The sequence below is a fragment of the Magallana gigas genome, chromosome 5 (genome assembly GCF_963853765.1).
Source record: "Magallana gigas chromosome 5, xbMagGiga1.1, whole genome shotgun sequence".
NCBI classification, from domain to species: Eukaryota; Metazoa; Mollusca; class Bivalvia; order Ostreida; family Ostreidae; genus Magallana; species Magallana gigas.
Window position 1 is genome coordinate 17,784,493 of NC_088857.1, and position 22,913 is coordinate 17,807,405.

The window sequence follows — 22,913 nt, forward strand, 5'->3', positions numbered from 1 at the left end:
ATTATTTTTGCCTTTATGGTTATTCTTTAATTTGGTTCTGTGTTATAATTATGGTAGATACAAGTTAGTTTAGCCCATTGTTTAATCGAAGAATATGTTGAAGGCATTACTTGCAACTATTTGCATGCAAATTATTCATACTATAGGCACATTAGTTTAGAGAATTCCTGTAGATTGATCACTATGTAAAAGAGTTGTGTAAATCCCCAAAAGACATTCTGCCTCAAAACAAAAGTTTTATGATGCGTAGAATTTCGTGATCATGTAAATGATGTACTGAACATGATATACCCGGTACATGTATTAATATAGGTAATTTATTCCATTTGATTTTGCAGCTGCTTCTAGCCCCAACTCCATTCATCATCGGGGTACCAGCAAGCTTCCTGCCATACAAGAACAACTTCAAGCTCCCGGATGATGTCTGGCTGGTGGATTTAGACTCCAACAGGGTTAGAATTTCATTGCATCATAATTGTATAACTTGACTGTACTTACAGGCATTATGTGCTTTGTATACATGATCAAAGAGAATTCCTTGGGATTCATAAGCTTTTTATTATACAAAGACCTGCTTGGTATAAGCTAGTGTTTCTGTGTTACATTCGAGACAGGTGTATCAGTTATTGGATGAGTGATGGTTTCAATTTGCTGTTTCATGTGCATGTTAACCTGTTATCTTGCTCAGGAATCATTGAAGTTGATCAATATACTTGTGTGTTTTAAAGCTTAGACTTTTAAAACAGAGGTGTTTTTTCCTCCCTTGACATAAAGATGCATTAATAACGAATGTGAATGGCATTACCTAACAAGAAAAACATTGAATTAAAATTAATGGCCAATTTTAACTTTTGAAGTACTGTGTGCTCTAGAGTTCTTCTGTCTCAATTATTGATTGAAAACTTGTATGAATGTTGGATATCTTTTTTTTCAATTAAATTATAGTATTTGTTCTATAATCTGCCAATAAAAGAGTTGATAATGGACTGTAAAACCAGGAGATTAGTCTGGAAAAAATATTGAAGTTTTTTCTGCTGTGGGTTTACTCTCAGACTTGGTAAAAAAAAAAATTTCAGAAGGATAATTACAATCTAGATATCACAGGAACGTATACCCTTAGGATGATTGGAACAGTGTCTCCTTGCTTAATACATGCATGTATAATGTGTACTGGTATTGATTCTGATATAAACCACTCATTAATTTCACAAGCCACTGTGAAAATCGAATCAGTCAGTCATGTCAAACACTTTTTGTGTGTGAGTATGTTTCCTGGTTCAAATTCAACACTTCACACACTGTAAACGTTTTACATTTGGCTGTGTATTCTTCTATTTTTTTTTTAGCATTTTTGACCAAAAGCCGTTTATGCTAAATCAAGTACATTGCTAAGAACCATTCTTGTATATATGTATAAGAATTCGGTAAATTTGGAAATAACATCAAATTCACGCTTACTTGTTGAATGATCATTTCCCACCAAATATTGTACAGACACGCTAAATATGATAAGTCTACAGTGTGAGAAATAATTAATATTTAAAGAGAAATATAAGATGTAAGGAAAATTTCTTGGCTCCAAAGTACCAATATATATTATAAGCTCTGAATATTGCATTCAGTTTTATCTGCATTGGGGATTTTGTGAGGTGAACAACCCCCTAAGAACAAGATCTATTACTGGCTGTATGTTCATCAATACAGCTGCTTTGAACTGCAATACATAGACTTGTATGTATATGCATGACACAAGAGATGTGCAACAGATGGGAATTTGGTTAGTTGTTTATAAAAGAGAGATGTCCCTAAGGACCCCGGCCGTTGAATACACGGGGGTTGATTGCCCTGTACTGGCGTCCTACACAGTCTGCTTGCTTGGTCCATATTGATCTCCGAGTTTGGTCTTATTTAAGTCCAAATCAGGATCAATTTATGGAAGCAGAAGTGGAAGAAAAAGAGAGAGGAGGAGGAATTTTCTGGCTGTCTGCAACTGGATGTGACGTGGATTTAAAAGATTGTGTTTTATTTGTTTTTTCTCTCGATCCTCTCAGTTGATATCACTAACTATGGAGAAAATGCTGGAGGAAATATCACTGTTGAGGTTAACATAAATCTGAACTTTGAGTCAGTAGATTTGATCATGATTGGGCTCAGTCAAATAAAAATATTGCAAAATGGACAATATGCTACACAAAAATGTAACAGATGAAGATAGAGTTTCTCTTAGCAAACCATTCATTTTAAAATCTTTTTGTTATTCGTCCTCAATGTTCATGATTTTAATTAAACTTGGAAGATCAGAGCATGACCAGATTCAATGGAAATGAAACAAAAGATGAAAGAAAACCTTTAAGAATAATAAGATAAAAAAGAGAAGGAATTTGACATTTGTTGATTCATGTATTCAGATAAAGATACCATAGCCTAAAGCATTTTAACATATAGGGTCTTCCTTTCACAATAATACAGATATTAGATATAGCATTATTTATACAGTAAGGCTTCAGAGCTGTGTTGTCAGAATGAGGGAAAATCAATAGATTTACTCTATGTTAAAAGCTGCAGCCACTAAAAAACAAAAATAATGCATTTTTATGGTAATTTTAATATCGCAAGGAGAAAATGTACAAAAAACTACCAATTGTTATCAAGCAGAAATTAAATGTAAAAAAAATTATGACCTTGATTTTTTTTAGTTTTGCTCACTGATCTTGACGTGTACAACTGTTTAAACAGTTTTCAAATGGGTTATTTTTCGTGCAACTAATTTTTAATCAGTTGATCTATTGATTGATTGATTTGAATTTTACTTCCTTGTTAGAGTATTGAATATTTCATGCATTACTACATATTTTTCATGACTTGATATTCCCCTAAATGTTTACCATACAAACAGTTAAACATCATTAACACAAACTGTTGTGATATTAAGTTTGGTAAATGGAGGAACATCCATATATTTGCATAAAGAATACTTCATCATTTTAAGTCTGAGGTTTCAAATATACATAATGTTATTACTAAAAATATTCCTTTTTACAACATTTTTCTGGTGTTGAAAAAAATGGTTTTATATGGATCGAAATATAAGTTTCTTGTGCTTGATTAACAGATGACGATAGGGAGAAATGAAGATTTACCTCCCCTTCCTGAACCTGAAGGAACACACCTGAGAAATCACCTTAAGCAGGTATGTACCGTAGTGGTTGGGGATACAAATGTTAAATGTAGTTAATTTAAAAGCTTTTATTTTTTTGTAGAAATCAGTATGTTCCTTAATATATTGATTTATTTTTAATATTTATCAAGGCTCTTGCAAGTATGTCCATGACTCCTCAACCAATAAAAAACTTGGATGCTTTAGCCCAGAATCCGGACACCTGGAAACGGCGAGAAAGTTTCTCCTCTCAGACTGGATTCAATCCACTTATATATGGAAATGATGTGGACTCGGTGGATGTGGCTACTAGAGTTGCAATGGTAAATAATAAAACCCTGATATTATTTTAACATTTGTGAGGAGTACAGATTGCCTAAAAATTTAAAGTTTATTTAGTAAGTGTACTTAAGTATTTTTATAAGAAATTTTTTGATTATATTTATCACTGCTTCTTGTCTCATGTATGTTCAGAAAAAGAATTTCTCTCAATATCATGTATGTTAGATAAAATTAAAATGAGGTGATATAATCTACTTCAACACACATACTTGCTATTAGTTACTGATAATATCTAGGTTTTGTTTGTTTCTAAAATGTCATCAAAACAAATATTCTTTTTATCTGAGTTGAGCAATATGCACCAATAGTCATAACAAAAACAACAGCTATAACTTTTTTGTTCCCACCTCAAATTTCTTGAATACTGCATTAAAATAAATTAATTTGGTATTAATTTTTTATTTCTGAAAATTAAAATTACTTTATTGTTAAAAAAGGCTTTACCTATGGAAATGTACATTGTAGGATTAAATCAATTGCTCATAAATTATTCTAGACTAGTTGGAATTTTTAAATTTTGTTAATTTAAAGGATATGAGATAATTTTTCTTCTGATCCAGATTCGTTTTTTGAATTCGTCCAATACCCTGGGTAATTTCGCTGAGCACACCCGGACCTTACGCCTCTATCCACGTCCTGTAGTGGCATTCCAGATGTACAGCTTTCTTAAATCCAGACCAGTCCGGACACACTACACAGCCAGGCTCTCCAGAACTCAGGTCAATGTCCTTTTCTGAAAGTTTTCCCATCAATTTATTCATAGTATTTAACCTCATAAACTAAACCCTAATTGTTTTGATATACAGAGAGAGAGAGAGGGTAAAATTATAGGGATATATTCGCCCCTGTTACCCTCGTTGTCATAGGGCGAATATAAGACTGGGTGAATTCTATGTCACAACTAATATCTCTTTAAACACAACTGCAACTGGGCGAAATCAAGACTGGGCGAAACCGTTTGCAAGTGTAAAAGAGCGAAAATAACACGGAGCGAAAATAACCCTGTATACAGTATTTACATGATTATACAATTCATGATCACAGTTAACTTAGAATATTTGTATTTAAATAGCCTGATTTAGAAACTCACAATCAAAATCTGACACATGATTTTTCTATGTCCAATAGGCTGTGGAGTTCTTTGCCGAGTGGATGCTCAGTCCAAAGAATGTAGTCTTTCTTCGAGTACAGACGTCAGTGTACGACCCCCTTCTGATTGGGGACAAACCAAAGTGGTACGCCCATCAGCTCCAGCCAATAGAATTCCGAGTTTATGATGATGGGTCCTCATTAGGCACAGCTATTACCTCATCATCAAGCATCTATAGTGATGAAAACCCGACAGGTAAGGAAATTCAATTTCAATTTTATGAAGTTTTCCAATTTATTGTCAGATTTAACAATGAATTCATTGACTGAATGGTCTTTACGAGGTAACTGCTTTTGGACTTCTTTTAACAAACTTATAGATATGCTGGTAAATAGATTTTTGTGTTTGATTGACAGATGAGAGTGGGAGTGACAGTGATGGGGCGGAGAGCACAAGCTCCTCTTACTCTTCCCTCAGCGATTACGTCACGGATATGATCAACAGTGAAATAGATGGCGATACCCCAGGTATTTTATCATCAAAATGTGCTATGCTGCAGAAGTTTTAGTTACATGTATTTAACTGCTTACTGTAAAAAACATGTGAATTTCAAAGTTGTACATTTGTTGTATTGCTTTACATGTAAAGTATTATCTACTGGTAAAGATCTAAATTTTTTTAGCTGATTTTGAACTTTAACATAGCAAAGTTCAGGGCAACCTGTTTGATAGAGAACCAATGGTTGTAATGTGATTATTTTACATCTCCATTTAATATCTTTTATGTTTTTGTAATGATATTGCATCACAAATTTGTAAATTACATTTATGTAAATTTGAATTGGTAATTCTCTAATTGTTGAAGAAAGGTTTTTAGTTGGCTGTTAATTGAGAACTGTTTTACAACAAAGTCTCTATCATCCCCATGTGATTAGAATTGATCAAACAGGCTGCTTTGTGTTGTTAGAATTTTTACCAAAAATGTCTGGAAGTCTAATCAAATGGAAACAATTTCTATTTTGACAGAAGTGACAGGAAGTGGTAAATTTTCTACCACAATTCCACATTTTTTTTACAAATCAATTTTTTTATTTGACTGTTGTCTGTCCCTTGGAAATGTTTGACAACTGCATCCCACTTTAAATCTGATGCATTGAATGTCTGCTGAATGTTTTGGTTGCATTGTTCTTCATCAAATTTTTATTTTTTTATACTCAATTTGTTTCTTATTACCCAGTACTTATTCTGATAATGCTTCTAAATGATGATATTCTAGATGCCTAACTCTGGCTTAAAATACTTTACAGTACATCATTATTTCCATAACCATTATCAACTGCTAGGTATATCTAATGCAGACTATCTTTGGAAGGAAATTTTTGAGACCTAAGGGACAGACAACCTTAATGGCATTCTCTCACTTCATTTACTTCTCATTTATTTTGAGCCTTTTTTGTGGGCGAGCAATTTCCTACCTGAATCTTTATACGGTTTTGATAAGCTTCATTTTAATCTATGCTGTTTAGCATCAAAATATTAAAAGTACATTTCTTCAACTTTGATGCATAATTGAGGAGTGGAAATTACATAAAGTTTATCGGTAGGCATGTATAATGGTTTGAAAGTAAGATTGTTAATTCATTGATCAAATGATATGTAATGAACTTAAATTTTCTTGATCATTTTAAAAGAGTTAAAATAAGCTATTTTCCCAAGCCATAAATTTTTGCAAATCATTTAAGGATCATTAAAGTCATTTTCATAGATTTATGCCAGCATGCATCTATTGGCCATTTGGAGAGTTGATTATTTCAGGGTTGTAAATATTTTGTTAAGAACAATTTTAGTTAAACGATGGACTGGCTACCTTTGTTGTCATAAAATTATGATATATTTTGCTAATTAACTTAACAGAAATAAATATGATAAAATATGACATTTAGAAATAGCAGCTAGGTTAGAATCATGATGTTATTACATGTTATAAATCTAGAAATACATTACCAGAATGCAATTGAAAAGGGTTTTACTATTGCTTTTTTTAGTAATTTTTTGTACAGTAATGTAACCTTTTGTTCAAATTTGTTTGTTTTCTGGACAATAAACAACCTGTTTATTTACAAAATCATTTTTTTAAAATAAAAAATTGATATTAAATGATGAAATTAATAGTAAGATATGTATTATTTGTTTAAATATATACCAAAGCTAAATAAAGCTGAAGTGGGTTGAAAATTTGGTCAGAATGAAATATAATAAATATAGCATTTTCTAAATTGACAACACACAAAGAAAATGCTTTTATTGAAAGGTAGCCAACATCGTGCCAGTGTTTGAATTGATTTGGGCATGCATTTCTTCTAACAAGCTAGAGCAGTTCATTGTTTATGAATGATTTCTTATTGAATGTGATGCTGTTTTCCTAAGTGCCTGTAGCTTGAGGTTTTCTTTTATTATTGCTTTGGAGCAAGAGATAATGAAAACTTGGCATGACAAAGCACCATATGAGAAAAGACATGCACACATCAGGGACGTTCTAAAGGATTTTTTTGTATAAGAAGTGTATTTTTAAAAAAAATATACCCTGTTTAATGGTAATTTTTCAAAGATTCTTGCCTGTTGATATTTATAAATCGAGCAATTCATCTTTGGTATTTTCCTCCTTTTTTTTTACTGGAGAAAAAAATGGATGGTGAGATGATCATCATTTACATTAAGTTCATATCTTTTACAGAACACTCCTGAACATTGTTTTATAATGACTGGTACCTGAAATTGTAAGAGCAACATATAAATCATAATCTGTAAAAATTAATTAGGGTAACCAAAATAAAGCATGCTATGAATTAAGAGCCCTTACAACATGTCTCTTGCAGCATTTGATTTATGAAAGTAGTAACGATCTGGCCTTAACAATATGCCTTGCAGTTTTGATAAATGTATGAAAATAAAGCACACCAGCATCAGAAATGATGAAGGTTTTTGAATGTCTTTCAGCATTTGTTCCTGAGAACCAGGTCCTGGCAGTGGACGAATCCAAGATCTACTCTCCCCCGGACAAACTACAGCTCCCGGAGATGTCCGTCACCACCAGTGACTCCGCCTTCTCCATGCTAGAGAGCGACCTCAGCAGCTCAGAGTCATCTAGCCCCACCTACAGCAAGGACCCCCCGGGTCAGGAGGAGGTCAATAGGTCACGGGGTCAACCCCCAGTGGAGTTAGTTGGAGAGAAGTTTCGATATGATTCGGGAAACGTAACTCCCACTCTAAATGCTTTAACAAGGTAAGATGTTTATCAAAGTACATGTATTGATAATTTCAAACAACTGCTGAATGTGTAATCGAAGAGTGTACAGCACCTGTTTTGTTAACATGTAACTGTCATATGTGAATCAATGTACAAGTATTTGTGTTAGACAGAGCATGGTACCTTTCAGTAGAGCAAAATAAGCCCAGACATTTTAAGATCAATATGATATTTCAGTCGACCAGACAGTGTAGGCTCAAACAACAGTACCCCTGAGCTGCCAAAGCGCCCCCCTCTACAGCCTCTAACTCGGAGTCTGAACTCAGCATTCGAGGCCTATGAGAAACCTTTAACAACTGGGAATAGAGGACCAGAAAATTTAGGACTTCCTAATTTTAGGAAAGACAATGGTAGCACCAGATCAAGTCCGAATCCAAAGGTAATAGCAGTTACTTGTTGTAGTGAAGTGATTGTCAAAGTACATTGTTATCATTTATTGACTCTTAAATCTGTAAGAAAAGTATGAAGATAATGTAGATGAATTATTTCAAGCTTTTACTGCTCCATATGATGATATTGCTAAAATCCAGGTTGATTACCTGTGCAATATAATTACATTTTACCTGTGCAATATACAAATAGCTTGAGCAAAATGAATTAGATTCATTGTTTGTAATACATGTGTAGTAGAGGGAATGACCTGTGTTACAATTTTTCTCATGTCATTAATGTTGTGTGTAGGGAGAGAGGACCTCGACCCCCGACTCTCTGATGTCCACCTTCAGCCATTTCAGCAATGAACTGACAGACATTGCCCAGTCTGCAAGCACAACTATGTCAGAATTTTTCGGTATGTTCAAAGTTCCAATTGTATATTCATCATTTTCAATGAATATTGATAAATTTCAGCTGAGACTATAGAGGGCTGAATATAACTGCAGATGTTGCCATCCAAGATTGCTTTGATTAGTTGATCAATAGTTGATAAACTAGATACTAGACTGTTTTCTACTAGAAGGAGTCAACTGAATGATAATAGATTTTAAAAAAAATAGAAAATATCTTTCACAGTACATAAAACTGATCTTGACAGCAGGTAAATGTATCTATAGATATATATCTCCAGACATTAAAGGGAGAGAATCGATCTTAATAGTGTATTTGATATATTGTCAAGATTTCTTGTTTACTAGCTTCAGATGATGAAGAGGTGCTTGAGCAAAGATCAGACCCTGGTAACACACTCACACACTCTGCCCTGTATAGAATCTATACCAGAATCATGGTGTTAGGCCCTCCTACCATTGCTGTTATAACTCTTTTTGTTTATTGTCAATCAATATTTGGACTTCCATAAATCAAGGACTTCGAAATATGATTGGTTGTCAGTTTATATCTTGTGAACTGTAATCAATATCTGTGGGTATATATGTTTATTTTGGAAGAGTCTGACTTACATGTTATATTTGACTCTATATGGACTGCATGCAGAATATTCATGTTCGATATATATTTTTATGCATATATGACATTCAGGAAACTAGCCGGCTTTAAAGATCTCCTATATATTGCTTCAGTTCTCGCAGTTTTTATATTTTTATTTTACTTTTCTCTTTTAAGTAGAAATATGTACAATAGTAGCTGCTGTCAAAAGTCATAATGAAAAGCTTGGTTTTTGGGTTTTTTTTTAATAAAATAAATTTGAAATCTTTGAAAGAAATATATTTTATTACTTGAAATGCTTGCACAATATGAGACTTAATCAGGTTTTACTATCATAAGACTTTTGCTTCAAATGATGATTTTTTGTGTGTGTAATGTGTATCAAGCTGTATAATTTATACTGTACATATATTGAATGCAGTGTGTTGCATTGATGTGGCTTGTTGATCAAGCTTTAAATCAGTGCAGTGGCTTTATTTTTTCTTGGATGACCAAGTTCCTGTTCTGTGTTTCTAGGCTCCACAAGATCACCGCACACCACTCAGCAAAAGTCTGCTAAACCGTTCGCTCCTCTTGGTAGGTGCTCCTTCAGTTCTCTCCCCTTCCTGCTCCCACTGTAGCCCACAGCTAGCCTCTGCACAGCTATTGTTATAGTGCTGTTGTACTCAGATTGTGGATATAGATACATCATGTATGGGGACATCTCGGGTAAACTGAGGGACATTGAATTTCCACTAACACTGTATGCAAGTTTCATCTTCTCTGCACTCCTGCTGTTGGTGCATGAGAATTGCTTTTACTAAAATGCTAGTGTTCAGCTGAATGAATTAATTTATTGTAGTTTTGTGAGTGAATATCAGTATAACGGGTTGTCATTGCATGTTTTGGTTAATATGTCTCTTTAGATGGAAATTTAATTTCCAAGTTTTTTGGTCAAATTGGGAAGTAATTTAATGGAAAAAAAAGAACTTTATATTTTATCAAGGTATTTCAATACTGACTTTCTGAGCTGTTATTTTGATTAAGGGGAAAAAAATGAAATTGAAATCCAGATAACTGTGTACAGTCAAGTTAACTGCATCTTCCTTACAACGATTTAGGAATTTTTGTATTCTTCTCAAATAAGGAGGGTCCCTTTACTTCAGGCTTTGATAAGCTGATGGTGAGGCTGTTATGTCCATGCATGTACCCAAGTACATTTGTATTTGTGCTTGCAGGGTTTTGTACATGCATGTCAGCTAGATGAGCACTTTTGTTTAAATCAGTTAGCAAACTACACTACAGATGTATAGCGGATTTACAATTAATAATGAAATGCTTTGCCATTCCCTGAAAAAAAACCTTGTTATTAACTTTCTTAAGAAATAAATTATACACTGTTATAAACACATATCAACAAAATAGCAAAGTAAGTTAAAGATCTGAAGAAGTCAAAATGATAATGTAACTTGTGTTATGGTTTGCAATTCTTTTACTGATTTCTCTGTCAAAATGTCTATATAGATACTGTATACAGGGAAATGTTCGTCCCCCTTTCATTGTCGCCTTCATTGTCAATGGGCAAATTTAAGACTTGGCAAATTCTAATGTCTCAAATTAACTTTCTTTAAACACAACTATGTCTGGGCGAATTCAAGAAGTAACCCTGTATACAGTAAAATGATTATGACATATGTATGCTCTCCTATTGTATAGACTGAGCCTTTTGTGAATAATTTTATGAATTGTCAATAATTTTTGAAATTTTTATTATCAAGTTTTAAGTTACATCAAAAATAGCTTCATTTAAAGGTTTTAGAAGTTTGTTGTTTGCAGCATTTTTTTCAGGGACATGACCAATCACTGAAGTTTTATAAATATAAACACAAGTACATGTAGTTTTTATGAGACCCCTGAATTTTTATTTGTTTCAAGTTTTACTTCTTTTATTTTGATTGTCATAATTGCCATTTCAATATATGAAGTAATTAAATTTTATACATGTATTGCTTTTCTTTAAATTGAAGGGTATTTATTTAAGTGGGGTAGAAGCCTTGAATAATGATTTAGAAATCAAGTGTTACTTTAAAAGATGCTTTGCATAAATTTACAGTAGATTGTCACTGAATATCTTTTTCAAGCCTGCACTGAACTTTAATACAGATATGATACGTGTAGAAAAAGAAATCAAAAAATTGTTTGAAATTCAAATTTTGAGGCTTTGGTCCATCATTACTACACAAATTCTCTGTCATTTCTGATTTCATGATGAAAAATAAGTGTTATATGTACTACCGGTAGTTTCTTTGAGCTATATGCTTGATGTAGTATCTAGTAGTATGTTAAAGCTGATATTGTATACTTTAGGGAACCGTAAGGCCCTGGTGGAAAAGTCAGGACTAGTCAAACATGCCACCAGCAGGAAACAGAAGGAGACGGGAACCAAGCAAGGGGCTTCAGACAACAAAAGTGCTTCAAACAGGTGCGTAATTTGTACTCATGGGTTTATATGAACTAGTGAGATTTAAAATCAAACTCTTTTAAATAGCTGTGGACAAAATCCTATGAAATTAAAATTACTGTAGGGTACGTTTTAAGCCTGTTTGCTGTGTACAAATGCCAGTTTTATTTTATTGCGACTAAGTGAAACATGTAGTGCCCCTGTTTAAATTCTTGGTTACAACAAACTTCACTGCACGTCGTAAAGATCTGTCACTATCTCAATGGTCTGTTAGGAATGCATGAGTAATGCATGAGAATTATTGTATACAAAATGTATTAAAACCTTGTATTTGTTTGCCATAATATTTGGTTCTGTCAATCATCACTTGTGCTTATGTCATTAATCTCCTTAAGCAATGCCACAATAAGTTTTAAATGAAAGAGAAACTGAGAATGTTTAAGAAAATTTTATTGCTTTTATCATGGAAAAAATAATTGTATGATAAAACATTGGGTAAATCTGATTGTGCTAATTAATGCATTGTAGTGAGAACCAGCAGTTTCTGAAGGAGGTTGTCAACAGTGTGTTGGAAGGTCAAGGGGTCAGCTGGTTAAAACTGGGAAGGATCCGTAAACTGATGGAGGATGAAAACTACCGCAATTTTATTGTCAGCAGGCTGAACCGCAACCTGGACAAGAAGCTATCAGATGACACCCCTCATCTTGAGGATGTGGTAATTGTCTTGTCTAAGAATAGAAAAAAAAAATAGAAACCATAGGAAAAAAATAGAAACCATTTAACATGGTTAAAATTTTAGACTATATTTAATATTTACATAAATTTCTTGCAGACTCTAAACAAGCCTGTGTACAAAGGCATGCTGACACTGGTGAAGGCCATCATCCACGGCCTGGAGCACACCTACCAGAACCACGGCCTCGGAGGCATGGCCAGTGCCTTCATGCTGCTGGAGATCATCCACACCCACTACTGGAACAAAGAGAACATCGCAGCAGGCAGCATACAGAGCAGTGCAGCATCAGAGGTCAGGGCTCTCACCTACACTAAGTTTTATTATAGGCACAAAGTGTAGAAATTGGCATTACATGATCTTGCTTAGATTTCCAGTGTATTACCATGGCACTTACATTGAATAATTGGTAACTGGTTGAATTTAAGACTTACCCTCATGACTTTTTGTAAATACTCACAAATTATAATTACCGATTGTGTATTATTTAAAATGTAGACATGCTCATTTTCAGTAATTGTAATTTAATCATCTAATATATAAGTACATTAATAGTTAAGTTCATATTTGCACATAATTTTTCATTGTTATCATATGTTATATTGAAATTGTTCTATTTTTTGTACACAATGCAGCAGTATGAACTGTTACTTTAGTTCCGATGTGCATAGTGTTTTAAATTCAGATTTTTTTTGTAATTCCAGGTGTCCTCCCCCCTTGGCAGCCCCGCTAGCTCCATCAAGAGTGAGGATTCCCCCCAGCGGTCAGAAACCCAGAGTCTTCATGAGGAACAGATGGTCACTTTAGGTACAGCTGCTATGAATTCACCGCAAGCAAAATTGATAACCAAGATTTTAAGCTTCTGTGTCTGTTGAAATATTACATAGACGATATACTAAATAGTATATGCCATAGTGATGAAATTATTGAATATTTTCTTTTATTTGTTGTAAATTTTACAAAATCTTTGTCTTGGTCTAACATACATTTATCACTTTAGTTAAAATGCTTATTCTTGCTTGCACCCTTTCCTCTTATTATATTTCTGATATCTGACACAAGAAAGATTCCAATCTCATTTAATGTATTGGCTGATTTTCTTTCTTTTTATTTATTCTATTGTCCTGGGTCAAACTAAATTCAGGTCATATCTTTAGGTTTTAGATTATTGATTGGTTAATGTTTCATTAAAAAATGGTACAAGCTCTCTGATTGGTTGGCAGGCTCACAACGTTCAGGGTGGTGGTCAGAACGACCCACTTCTTCCTCTGCAGCCTACCATTATTCTGACCTCACGACCTCTAGAAATGAACCAGGTATGTATAGACCCCACTCACCCAGTATGACCAATCACAGAACATGGTGATGTCATGTGATCATTGTAATGTTTATGGTGATGTAAACTCTTAAGTACATGTATTCCAAACTTTGGTTTATATCTTTTGCATGAAGCAGTTTTAGAAAGCTTATTGTGCTTTTATTTTTTACTATGCAGCTTTTGGTTTGCTTATAATACCCTGTTGTAGTCTTGCATTTTTCTAGCTTTTTAAGTTATTTGCAGTTGCATATTAATTTTTTTTTTTAAATAGACTATTTCAACACTGCTGACAGGGTTCTTTTATGATCATCAACATTATAAATTTTTTGTAGAATGCAGAAAAGAAAATGTTTGCTTTCTAAATCATATTCATCAATATATGGAAAGTTCATATTGTCAGCAAATGTTGAAGTTGATCTATGTCCAAACGTGTCATTTGCCACTCTTGACTTTTTGGATCTTGAAAACACTATTACAACAGTCTTTTCTTGACAAGCTAGGCTTTGACTTCTTACCCTAGGTTCGCCAATCTTGGTCAATGGAGAGGAATTTCAGAATATAGAAATTCATACCACTTCTGAAAAAAGAAGAGATCATCAGAAAATGGTTTTGATAGACCAGAACCGAAACACTGCTAAAATGTCAACAGGTAATTAGGTCACTCACCTGCAATAAACCACCAGGTAAATGGGTCACTCACCTGCCATTTTGCCTCCTCCTCTGTCTCAAATCAGAAACCTTGGCAAATGACAAAATAAGCCAATTTTTTTATTCAGTTTTAGGTATGATAGTTTTATTATATTTATCATTTTCTCTTTGAATAGTCTTTTCAGTTTTGCTAGTTTAGTGCAAGTTATAGCCATGCCTAGATGATATGTATTTAAAATTTATAAATGATTAGACACTTATGTGTGTAGATATGGAAAAAAGAAGTACAATTTAATAAAATATAATTGTAAAATATAGTTGGCGTTATCATTTGAGGCTTGTGCTGCGTTTAAAGCATTTGGCTCACATATTGTAAAGTTGTGATTATCGAAATCTTTAAGCAGTAAATGAACTCTTACACAGGGCATCAGTGTGATATAATAGTGACTAACTCAACAAATGAGCCCGACTCACCTACTCAACTAGACGTGATGAGACAGATGGTCAAGAACAAGGAGATGATGACTGACATTAATTTTGACAAACGCTGTAGCATCGAGTCGGAAATGTCCGAGGCCAGCACCCTGATAAGTGTCAGCTCAGAGAATCTCGGGGAGGAGGAATATAGGCGGAGGAAGAGGATCAACCACCACAGCATTAGGGGGACCCTGTCTGACAGCGAGATGGAGATGTCAGGGGTAGGTGTCAGTCATGTAGTGATCATGGACTTAATATCAGTGTAATTGGATGAGGGATTGATGCTAAATTTTGGAGAATATTTTGATTTCTTCAAAGCCAGGTTTTCCAAGTTAGTTTTGAATACTTGTACTTGGGTAGTTTTCTAAAAGGATCTCGTAGTTTTCAGCAATGAATCATTGTGCATGTTAGAATTACTCATCGTAGTCATTAATAAATGTTGACTTATGATTATTAAGTCAACATTTACTTTTGATTTTTAAACATAATAAATATCTTTTTAGTGATCAAGCAAAATCTGAACCAAAATTATGAGAACTTGTGACAAGGTAGCATTGTGTCAAATGAAAACTACCATATATTGTATGTCCAACAACCAAACACTGTTTAAAGTATCTAACAGTATGTATGTAAACTTGCAGGTTGTAAACTACAACAAAAGAAACAAGTCTCCCAGCAACTGGGCCAGTAAGAGCAACCTCAGCACCGGCTATCGTTATTATGATGGGAAAATGGTCAACACCTCTCCCATTCCTCACTCCAGTCTGAGCCCGGAAAACTCTAAACATTATTTATTTGAGGCTTTGATTGGTAAGCTCTTTATACCTTCCTTTTATTATAGTGTCAAATCTGTATTCTTGGGTTCAAAGACAGATTTACAGAACTACAGGGATGATATGGTAAGGATAATGCATATATGTATTGTTGTGATTTTACAGGAAAAGATCGAAGCCGTCTGTGGGATCAAATGCAGTTCTGGGAAGATGTGTTTTTGGATGCAGTAGCACAAGAAAGAGATATTATTGGAATGGACCAGGGGCCTGCAGAGATGATTGACAGGTGACTTTCTGTCTAGAAAATTCAACAAATGATTATTGTAGTAAAATTGTAAGAAAAACAGGAATAGCTTGAACTGTTTTCTGCCATGATTTTGCAGGTATGTTTCCTTGGGAGATTTGGAGAGGAAGCGACTCGAACATGATGAGGATAAGCTGCTGGCCCACATGTTGTATAATATCACAGCCTTCATGGTGATGATGAGAGTGGCCAAGCCCGAGGTCAGGAAGAAGATCCGCAGACTGCTGGGCAAGTCCCACATCGGGCTGGCCTATAGTGCAGAGGTCAACAATCTGCTGGATCAGATCAGTAACCTGGTAAGGACAATCACAGAAAACAAAGTCCCCTGAAAAGAAATGAATAGAAGTTTGGTGTCCTTTGGAATACATATACAACTGTTACATATTAAGCAACATTGAAAATGAGTTGCTGCAAGTTGAAGTGTTTATCGTTAAAAATAGAGATGTAATGTTCTATAGGTAGTTACTGTGTTTATGAAGTCTTTGAAAACTGTTTGTATGAATTAAGTGCTCTATGTATGTAATCCTTCTTTTATCTTATTTTAAGCACGGAAATGACATAGATTTGCGACCCATGCAGAGTCGATTCATGCAGAAACAGTCTTTCACAGTTCACTGGGGAGGTGATAATACAGGAGATATGTTATTTATGGAGGTATTTGATTTCTTACCCAAGTTTCTTTTAAAACATTGCAATATAGGATAAATGATCATTATCCAAATTCAATTTATACATAATATTTTGTTGACAAATCTGAAGGAATTTGTATTCTAGCTTCACTGAAAGTAATTTTGTTCATACGAGACTAACACTCCATACTTGTACACCAATTTTGTTTCCAAGTCTTTTGTTGATAGTGAATTGTGAGATTTGACTGTGAGGTGGCCATTGTAGGTGTGTGATGACTGTATCATTCTGAGGAGTGTTACCGGGGCGATCTGTGATCGGTGGTGGTACGAGAAACTGGTCAACATGACCTACTGCCCTAAAACCAAAGTCCTGTGTCTGTGGAGAAAACATGGGGAGAAAGTGCAACTCAACCAGTTTTATACCAAAAAGGTGGGATGGTGTCAATCTAATGATAATGGTTTATAGGATGCGTGGTTTTGCATGACTCAAAGGATTTTGTTTCACTATGAAGTTCTTATCTACATCAAAAAAAGATTTCATTTCAATTTATTTTGTTTTTGACTTCAGCATTCATATAAGTGCTACATGTTTTTGCATCTTTTTATTAGAACTTGTTTCCTAAGCCAACTGAAAATTTACATGTATATCTATATTTCAGTGTCGAGAGCTTTATTTTTGTGTCAAAGAATCAATGGAAAAAGCAGCAGCAAGGAACAATGGAAAATTACCAGGTATAGATGTTTCTTTGCACCAAACCATCATTTTGGTGTTTAAAAATAACTGTGATCATGCTCTATTCATATACATGCATCAAAATGTGCAATAGGTTTTCTGCTTTAATTGAGGTATTATAAATAATTATAAATTGGACCCCTTGAATATACATGCAAGTTCTTCTTTTAAAATATAAAAGTGGGATCAATTTTTTGAAACTAAGTAAAACATGTAATGTGTTTTGTATATGTTGTATATTCTAGGTCCAGAACTTGGTGGGGAATTCCCGGTTCAGGACATGAAGTCTGGACAAGGGGGTTTGCTTCAGGTGTGCATGGAAGGGATTGGATTACTGTTAGCCAATAGCAAGGTGAGTTGCTGCATACTGAACTCAACTGTAGGCTTCTTAGAGTATGACTGTAACTCTTGAGACCAGCCCCATCTTGATACTTATAGCTAGGACTCTTACTGTATTGAACCCGTATTGGCAAGTTCTAATTTTGTGAGAGAGCTGCTAAATTTAGATGAATTTAAAAAAAAAAGATGTATAAATCTTGAAAGAGATTAAATCTTGTAAAATAACATCAAAAACAGATTCTTTGTATAGTATACAAACTCATGTAAATAATTCCATACATTAATGCTGTGTATTAGCTGTTAACACACTTGCCAATACCTCAACAAAATTTATCCATTGTGTGTATGGTACCACTGTCTCATGCACTATTAACTGTTTTCCATCTAAAATGTGGTATATCTGATGATTTTATTTGGAAGGGAAGACATTACCCAATGACCTTCAGTTGAACTGACCTTTACCCTTTTGACCTCAGTGACCATTATTAAATGTGATGAGATTGAGGCTGAGGGGAATGGTGTAGTTCTATGATGGTATTGGAAATCTGGAGCATGTATATTGTTGTTCAAACTGCAGCTTTAGTCGTTGTCAATGAATTTCACCTCTGTTGTATTAAATGTGGTCCTAAAGGTTTCCCATCCCTGGCTCCTCTTAGACTCAGAGCAATTACGAATGTAACATGCAAATCGTGATTTTTTGTGAAGAACACATACTAAGTGACTCGATGTTTACATTGTACTGTAAGTTAGTGATCAAACTGACCAAACAACAGATGTGGTAGAGCATTACTATCAATAAATCAAAGTGGTTTTCTATTTTTGATAAAGAGTTTCAAAATGAGTAAGTTTCAATTATCAAATGAAAATGATTTGAAGCCTTTGGTATAAATTTAAATGAGTATTTGTTAACTACACATAGATATATATTTATATTTTACTCAGGTGAAGAATAACTTAACTTTGAACATTTCCTTTGTAATTTTACAGTGTTTATAAATGTGATATTAAAAAGATAGAATAATTATTGTAACTTTGAATATTATTATTGAGTATGGTATTACTTACCAACATCATGTTGTTCTGACGTTATAAATGATAATCCCGGTCCAACACAACTTGGTACAGTAATAGAGATTATCCTGAGATTGACCAGATATCAATATCCTAGATATCTTCTTTTAACCTAAAAGGAAGTTAACCCCAGCTTTTTCTGTAACTATTGATGTTGCATTTTATTGTTGGAATTATTTTTAAGAATACACAAAATTGGCATGTATTGCACATAGCTTCCCTGCAACTGAAATATGATTTTCTTTGTTTATCAATCATTTTGATTATTTTGGCATTTAATTTCTATTGAATTTATCGAAGGAACTTTGATATCATTATTTATTATTAATAACTCATGCATTCTTTTAACAGCATTTGGTGTTCTCTCAAAATTTTGAAAATTTCCTACTTGATTGTCCAGCAAGTGAATTTGTTGTTTGTTTCAATATTGTTGGTCCTTCCAACCATATGTATTTTATGAATGACTGTGGAAAAAGCCCTTAATAAAACAACAGCATTTACCTTCTTACCTCTTAACTTTGCAATTTTTTTTTTTAAGTCTGATTCTATTTTAACCACTAACCTTTGAATGCTTGAAGTGTTGGTGTTATTTTTTTTTTATTGCATTTTTAAAAATGTTTCAATGTTTGAAAGTAAAAGTTAATTAATTGCACATGCAATATTTTGCTAATTTAACCTTGATGTTTAAGTCCAAGGTTACCATGTAGTGCTGTTGTTTGTTTAAGGCTAATTTTGAAAAGATAGAAAACGCATTTTAAAATATTTCTCTTTTCATGTCTCTTTGCTATCTTCTCCATGGTAATGAAGGACTTTGAGGTAATTGTTGTGAACTGAATGTTGCAAGATACATTAGTGATTTCTGTTTGGTTTGTTTTTGCCTCTGATTATGAAAATAGAAAATTTTATTTTTGTGCAATGCATTTTATATCATTTATCATAGGGAGTTTTTAATCTGTAAATTTGTCAACGACATTACTTGGAGAGAAAAAAAGGGGGAAGGGGTTGGGTTATTATGACTTAAAGCTAGAAAATTGTTGTCATTTGTATATATGAAATGTATTGCACAACTAAAACAAGCACAGTGAAATTACAGTATTTTTGATGTTGTGGTACACTGATAGTTATCTATACTTGTGTGTTTTCCAGATAGTGTTAGAATATTTATCCTTTTGTTTACATTATTTCTTTTTATTCTCCTCCCTTACCAAATCCATTTTTTTGGAATCTTAGAAATAAGTCTAAACACCTCCCTCTTTGAGGAAAGTGTGGACCAAAGGAGGGAAAAAAAGAAACAAAAAGTTTCGCCGAGAAAAAAAAAGCAAAGAATTCTCACCAACTAGCCAATCACTGCTATATATAGAATTCACTGGCTTGTGTAAAAGTGTGCTTTAACATTTTTCTTTCAGTTATTTATTGAGCTAGGTCGAATCAAGAAATGTTTCACCCAGAAAGGCGGGATTTTTGTATTAGAGGAATTTGGTAAGGATTTCCCAGCTCTTTGTTTCTTTTTCTTTTCTTTTCTTGTTTTTTTTTTAAATTGTTAATTGATTTTTATGTGTTGTGTAATGTTTTATGTCCTTCCTCTTTGATGTTGTTGCAAGTCATTGCTATGCTACTTAAGCACTGATCCTGAAGCATTGCTGAAAAAAAACACCAAAATCATAGTTCTTCATGCAATGGTTCATGATTTCTTTTCATAGCTAGTCACATTGTTTCCAAAAAAAAAGAAGAAAGAAATTTTGATAGAATACTTTGACTTTGTTTTCAGCATTGTTTCATTTTTTTCAACACAAAAAAAAAAAAAAACAATAATAAACTTAACCAGACAATTACTAATACATTATGATTTTAATTAAATTAAGATATTGTATTCACTAAGTTTTTTAATATTTATGATTTGAAGAAATGAAGTATTTCAGTTTGTTTGCTAAAAGAAAAGTGATACCAAAAATATTTTCAAAAATGAAAACAATTTTATTGCATGGTTGTTAACAAAAATTGAAAGTAAATAACTCTTTTGATCATCCAATCTTTATTTATTTAAAAGTAAAAAAAAAATGAAATAATAGTAAGTGCATGGTGTAAGCTAATTGCTTTATTGCAAATGTTTAGATGTTGTGAAATATTATAAAGGTAACAAGTCAGCTGTGAAAATGTTTGGGAAATAATTCTCAAAAACCAATGCAACTTAAATCTGTAAATTTAAGGCAGATAGAATTGTATGCAAAAATGACAAAGCAACATTTCTTTGATTTTTTTCTGTTCTAAGTTGGACAGGGAAATGGATATGACTTTTCAAAATGATCTCTGATCTCTTGATTAAAATTTAAAATTCCAGAAGAAAATATTTTTTACTGCATGATTGTGAACTCCTTTTTTTGATGTTGAAATTTTCTATTTTTTATATCTCAAATTCAAACATAAAATGATTAATTTATAAAAATTTTGATCTTGCTTTTGATTTCGATCCTTGATCTTGCAAGGAGAAAGAAGAAGAAAAATTATAAAAAAGTTAACATTGCAAAGAGATAACTTGATTCCTTCTATTTATTCTCTATGCCTGATTTTATCCTTTTTATAGATGCCAAGAATCGGCAAGTAACACAGCACAAGTTCAAGTCCCGAATGGTAAGGACATCAGGCGATTTATTGATGTTGTCCAATATTGTTTTTTTAAAGATATTGCACAAATATAAAACAGTATAAAGTTTTAATTGTCGCAAAGGATTCTTGGGTGTTGAACAGATTTTTGGGCTTGTAGTTTCAGCTGATATGTTTTATCACGTTTAAGATAATGAAATAGTTATTTTTTTGCTAGTTTCACCGCATTGAAATTGTTTATGCAGATATAAATTACATAGTAGCTAGGCCAAAAATGAATAATGCTTTGTCTCTTAGGCATTGCCACATTAGATCAAATGCAATTGTATTGCTATTTTTTTTGCCATTTTGAAAAAGAGGAATAACTCAACTTTTTAAAATTTTAGTTTCAATATTAAAAATAAGTTATAGCCCTTTAAAAATCTTGAAATAAAATTAAAACTAGATAAACTATTTGTCTGTTGCTGTAATTTTTGTATACCTTAGAAAATAAAGATTAATTGTATTTTTTATTCTACTTGAAAATTGTAAATATGTTGAACATTTACTTTGTACACAAATACAGGGATACATGTATTAATCATTTATTGTTTGTGTCAGTGATTGGGAGGGGATTGTTTTAAGATTATTATTCATTTGACTTTTCCTTCAGTATTATGGTGGATATTGTGTTTAATGACATATTGGTTTGATTAAAATGTCCTGATGTAGTGGTAACAGTGTAAATTCCTTCTGATAAGATTTTCCATATAATAGACTAAGTAGAGACAATTTGGTTGAGAATGTTGTCTGCATGTGCTGTCATTATTTCTACAGGCCAATCAGATGGCTCTCATGGTTCATCGTATCTTCACTGTGCAGCATGCCCGCTTAAGATCCTTCAAAGAAATTGAAAATTCCTCCGGCAGTATGCAAATCTGTTTTACTTTTTTTTTATTCTAAATTTTCGTTTAACCAAGATGTACTAACAACACCAACTTTATTAACCCTACCAGTGTGCAAAAAAACTAATCTCTTAAAAATTGTATACATTTGTCTGCAAATAACAAAATTACACACAATAATTAAATTCATTGCTAACATATATATATTTACTGTTTACTAGTTTATAGTGAAAGCACAGACAACTACCTTAAACAACTATATGGCACACAAAAATTTACTAATTAGTTTACTTTATTACTGTTTTCTTAATTGTCTTATACCAGGGTTCAACTGGTTTGTCAGCAATTTTGACTTTAACCTTTGGTTGATTTAGGTTTCTATTACTTCTTTTAATTAAAATTTGTTTTACTTTTTTTGGAAGGGGTAATGTACAAATGAAGCACATGTATTAGGGGCTTTAACAAAGGATCTTTGTGTGAGAAAAATAGGCATTTGTAGATCAGAATCACTTGATGCAATGTCATGTTCTAGCTTACTTGAAGATCTTGATACCCACAATTTCAATAATTAAGCTTCATTGTTATCAACTGTCCACAGATTTCTGTTAAAATTGATCATTTCATATGGGTTAATTATTTCTCAGTGATGATAAGGAGAGAGCTAAATGATGGGTCAGCCATATTT

The 22,913-nt window shown here is 33.1% G+C and overlaps 1 protein-coding gene across 10 annotated transcripts in view; it reads left to right on the forward strand.

The window, feature by feature from the left end:
• Positions 1–22,913, forward strand: part of LOC105318079 (MAP kinase-activating death domain protein) — a 36,127-nt gene that overhangs the window by 9,167 nt on the left and 4,047 nt on the right. Inside the window, exons 6-34 of one of the 10 annotated variants that reach the window (XM_034474651.2) lie at positions 339–452; positions 3,113–3,190; positions 3,310–3,480; positions 4,060–4,218; positions 4,628–4,844; positions 5,006–5,116; positions 5,615–5,629; positions 7,586–7,871; positions 8,073–8,274; positions 8,577–8,685; positions 9,029–9,070; positions 9,795–9,854; positions 11,625–11,739; positions 12,247–12,433; positions 12,551–12,745; positions 13,156–13,258; positions 13,675–13,767; positions 14,290–14,418; positions 14,841–15,115; positions 15,536–15,704; positions 15,833–15,953; positions 16,051–16,267; positions 16,518–16,625; positions 16,866–17,030; positions 17,260–17,332; positions 17,579–17,685; positions 20,150–20,222; positions 21,325–21,371; positions 22,161–22,251. In XM_034474651.2, coding sequence (XP_034330542.1) covers positions 339–452; positions 3,113–3,190; positions 3,310–3,480; positions 4,060–4,218; positions 4,628–4,844; positions 5,006–5,116; positions 5,615–5,629; positions 7,586–7,871; positions 8,073–8,274; positions 8,577–8,685; positions 9,029–9,070; positions 9,795–9,854; positions 11,625–11,739; positions 12,247–12,433; positions 12,551–12,745; positions 13,156–13,258; positions 13,675–13,767; positions 14,290–14,418; positions 14,841–15,115; positions 15,536–15,704; positions 15,833–15,953; positions 16,051–16,267; positions 16,518–16,625; positions 16,866–17,030; positions 17,260–17,332; positions 17,579–17,685; positions 20,150–20,222; positions 21,325–21,371; positions 22,161–22,251 — 3,832 coding nt within the window. The remainder of the gene's footprint in view (positions 1–338; positions 453–3,112; positions 3,191–3,309; positions 3,481–4,059; positions 4,219–4,627; positions 4,845–5,005; positions 5,117–5,614; positions 5,630–7,585; positions 7,872–8,072; positions 8,275–8,576; positions 8,686–9,028; positions 9,071–9,794; positions 9,855–11,624; positions 11,740–12,246; positions 12,434–12,550; positions 12,746–13,155; positions 13,259–13,674; positions 13,768–14,289; positions 14,419–14,840; positions 15,116–15,535; positions 15,705–15,832; positions 15,954–16,050; positions 16,268–16,517; positions 16,626–16,865; positions 17,031–17,259; positions 17,333–17,578; positions 17,686–20,149; positions 20,223–21,324; positions 21,372–22,160; positions 22,252–22,913) is intronic. The other 9 variants (XR_010714404.1, XM_034474657.2, XM_066086124.1 and 6 more) reach the window with 9 other exon arrangements.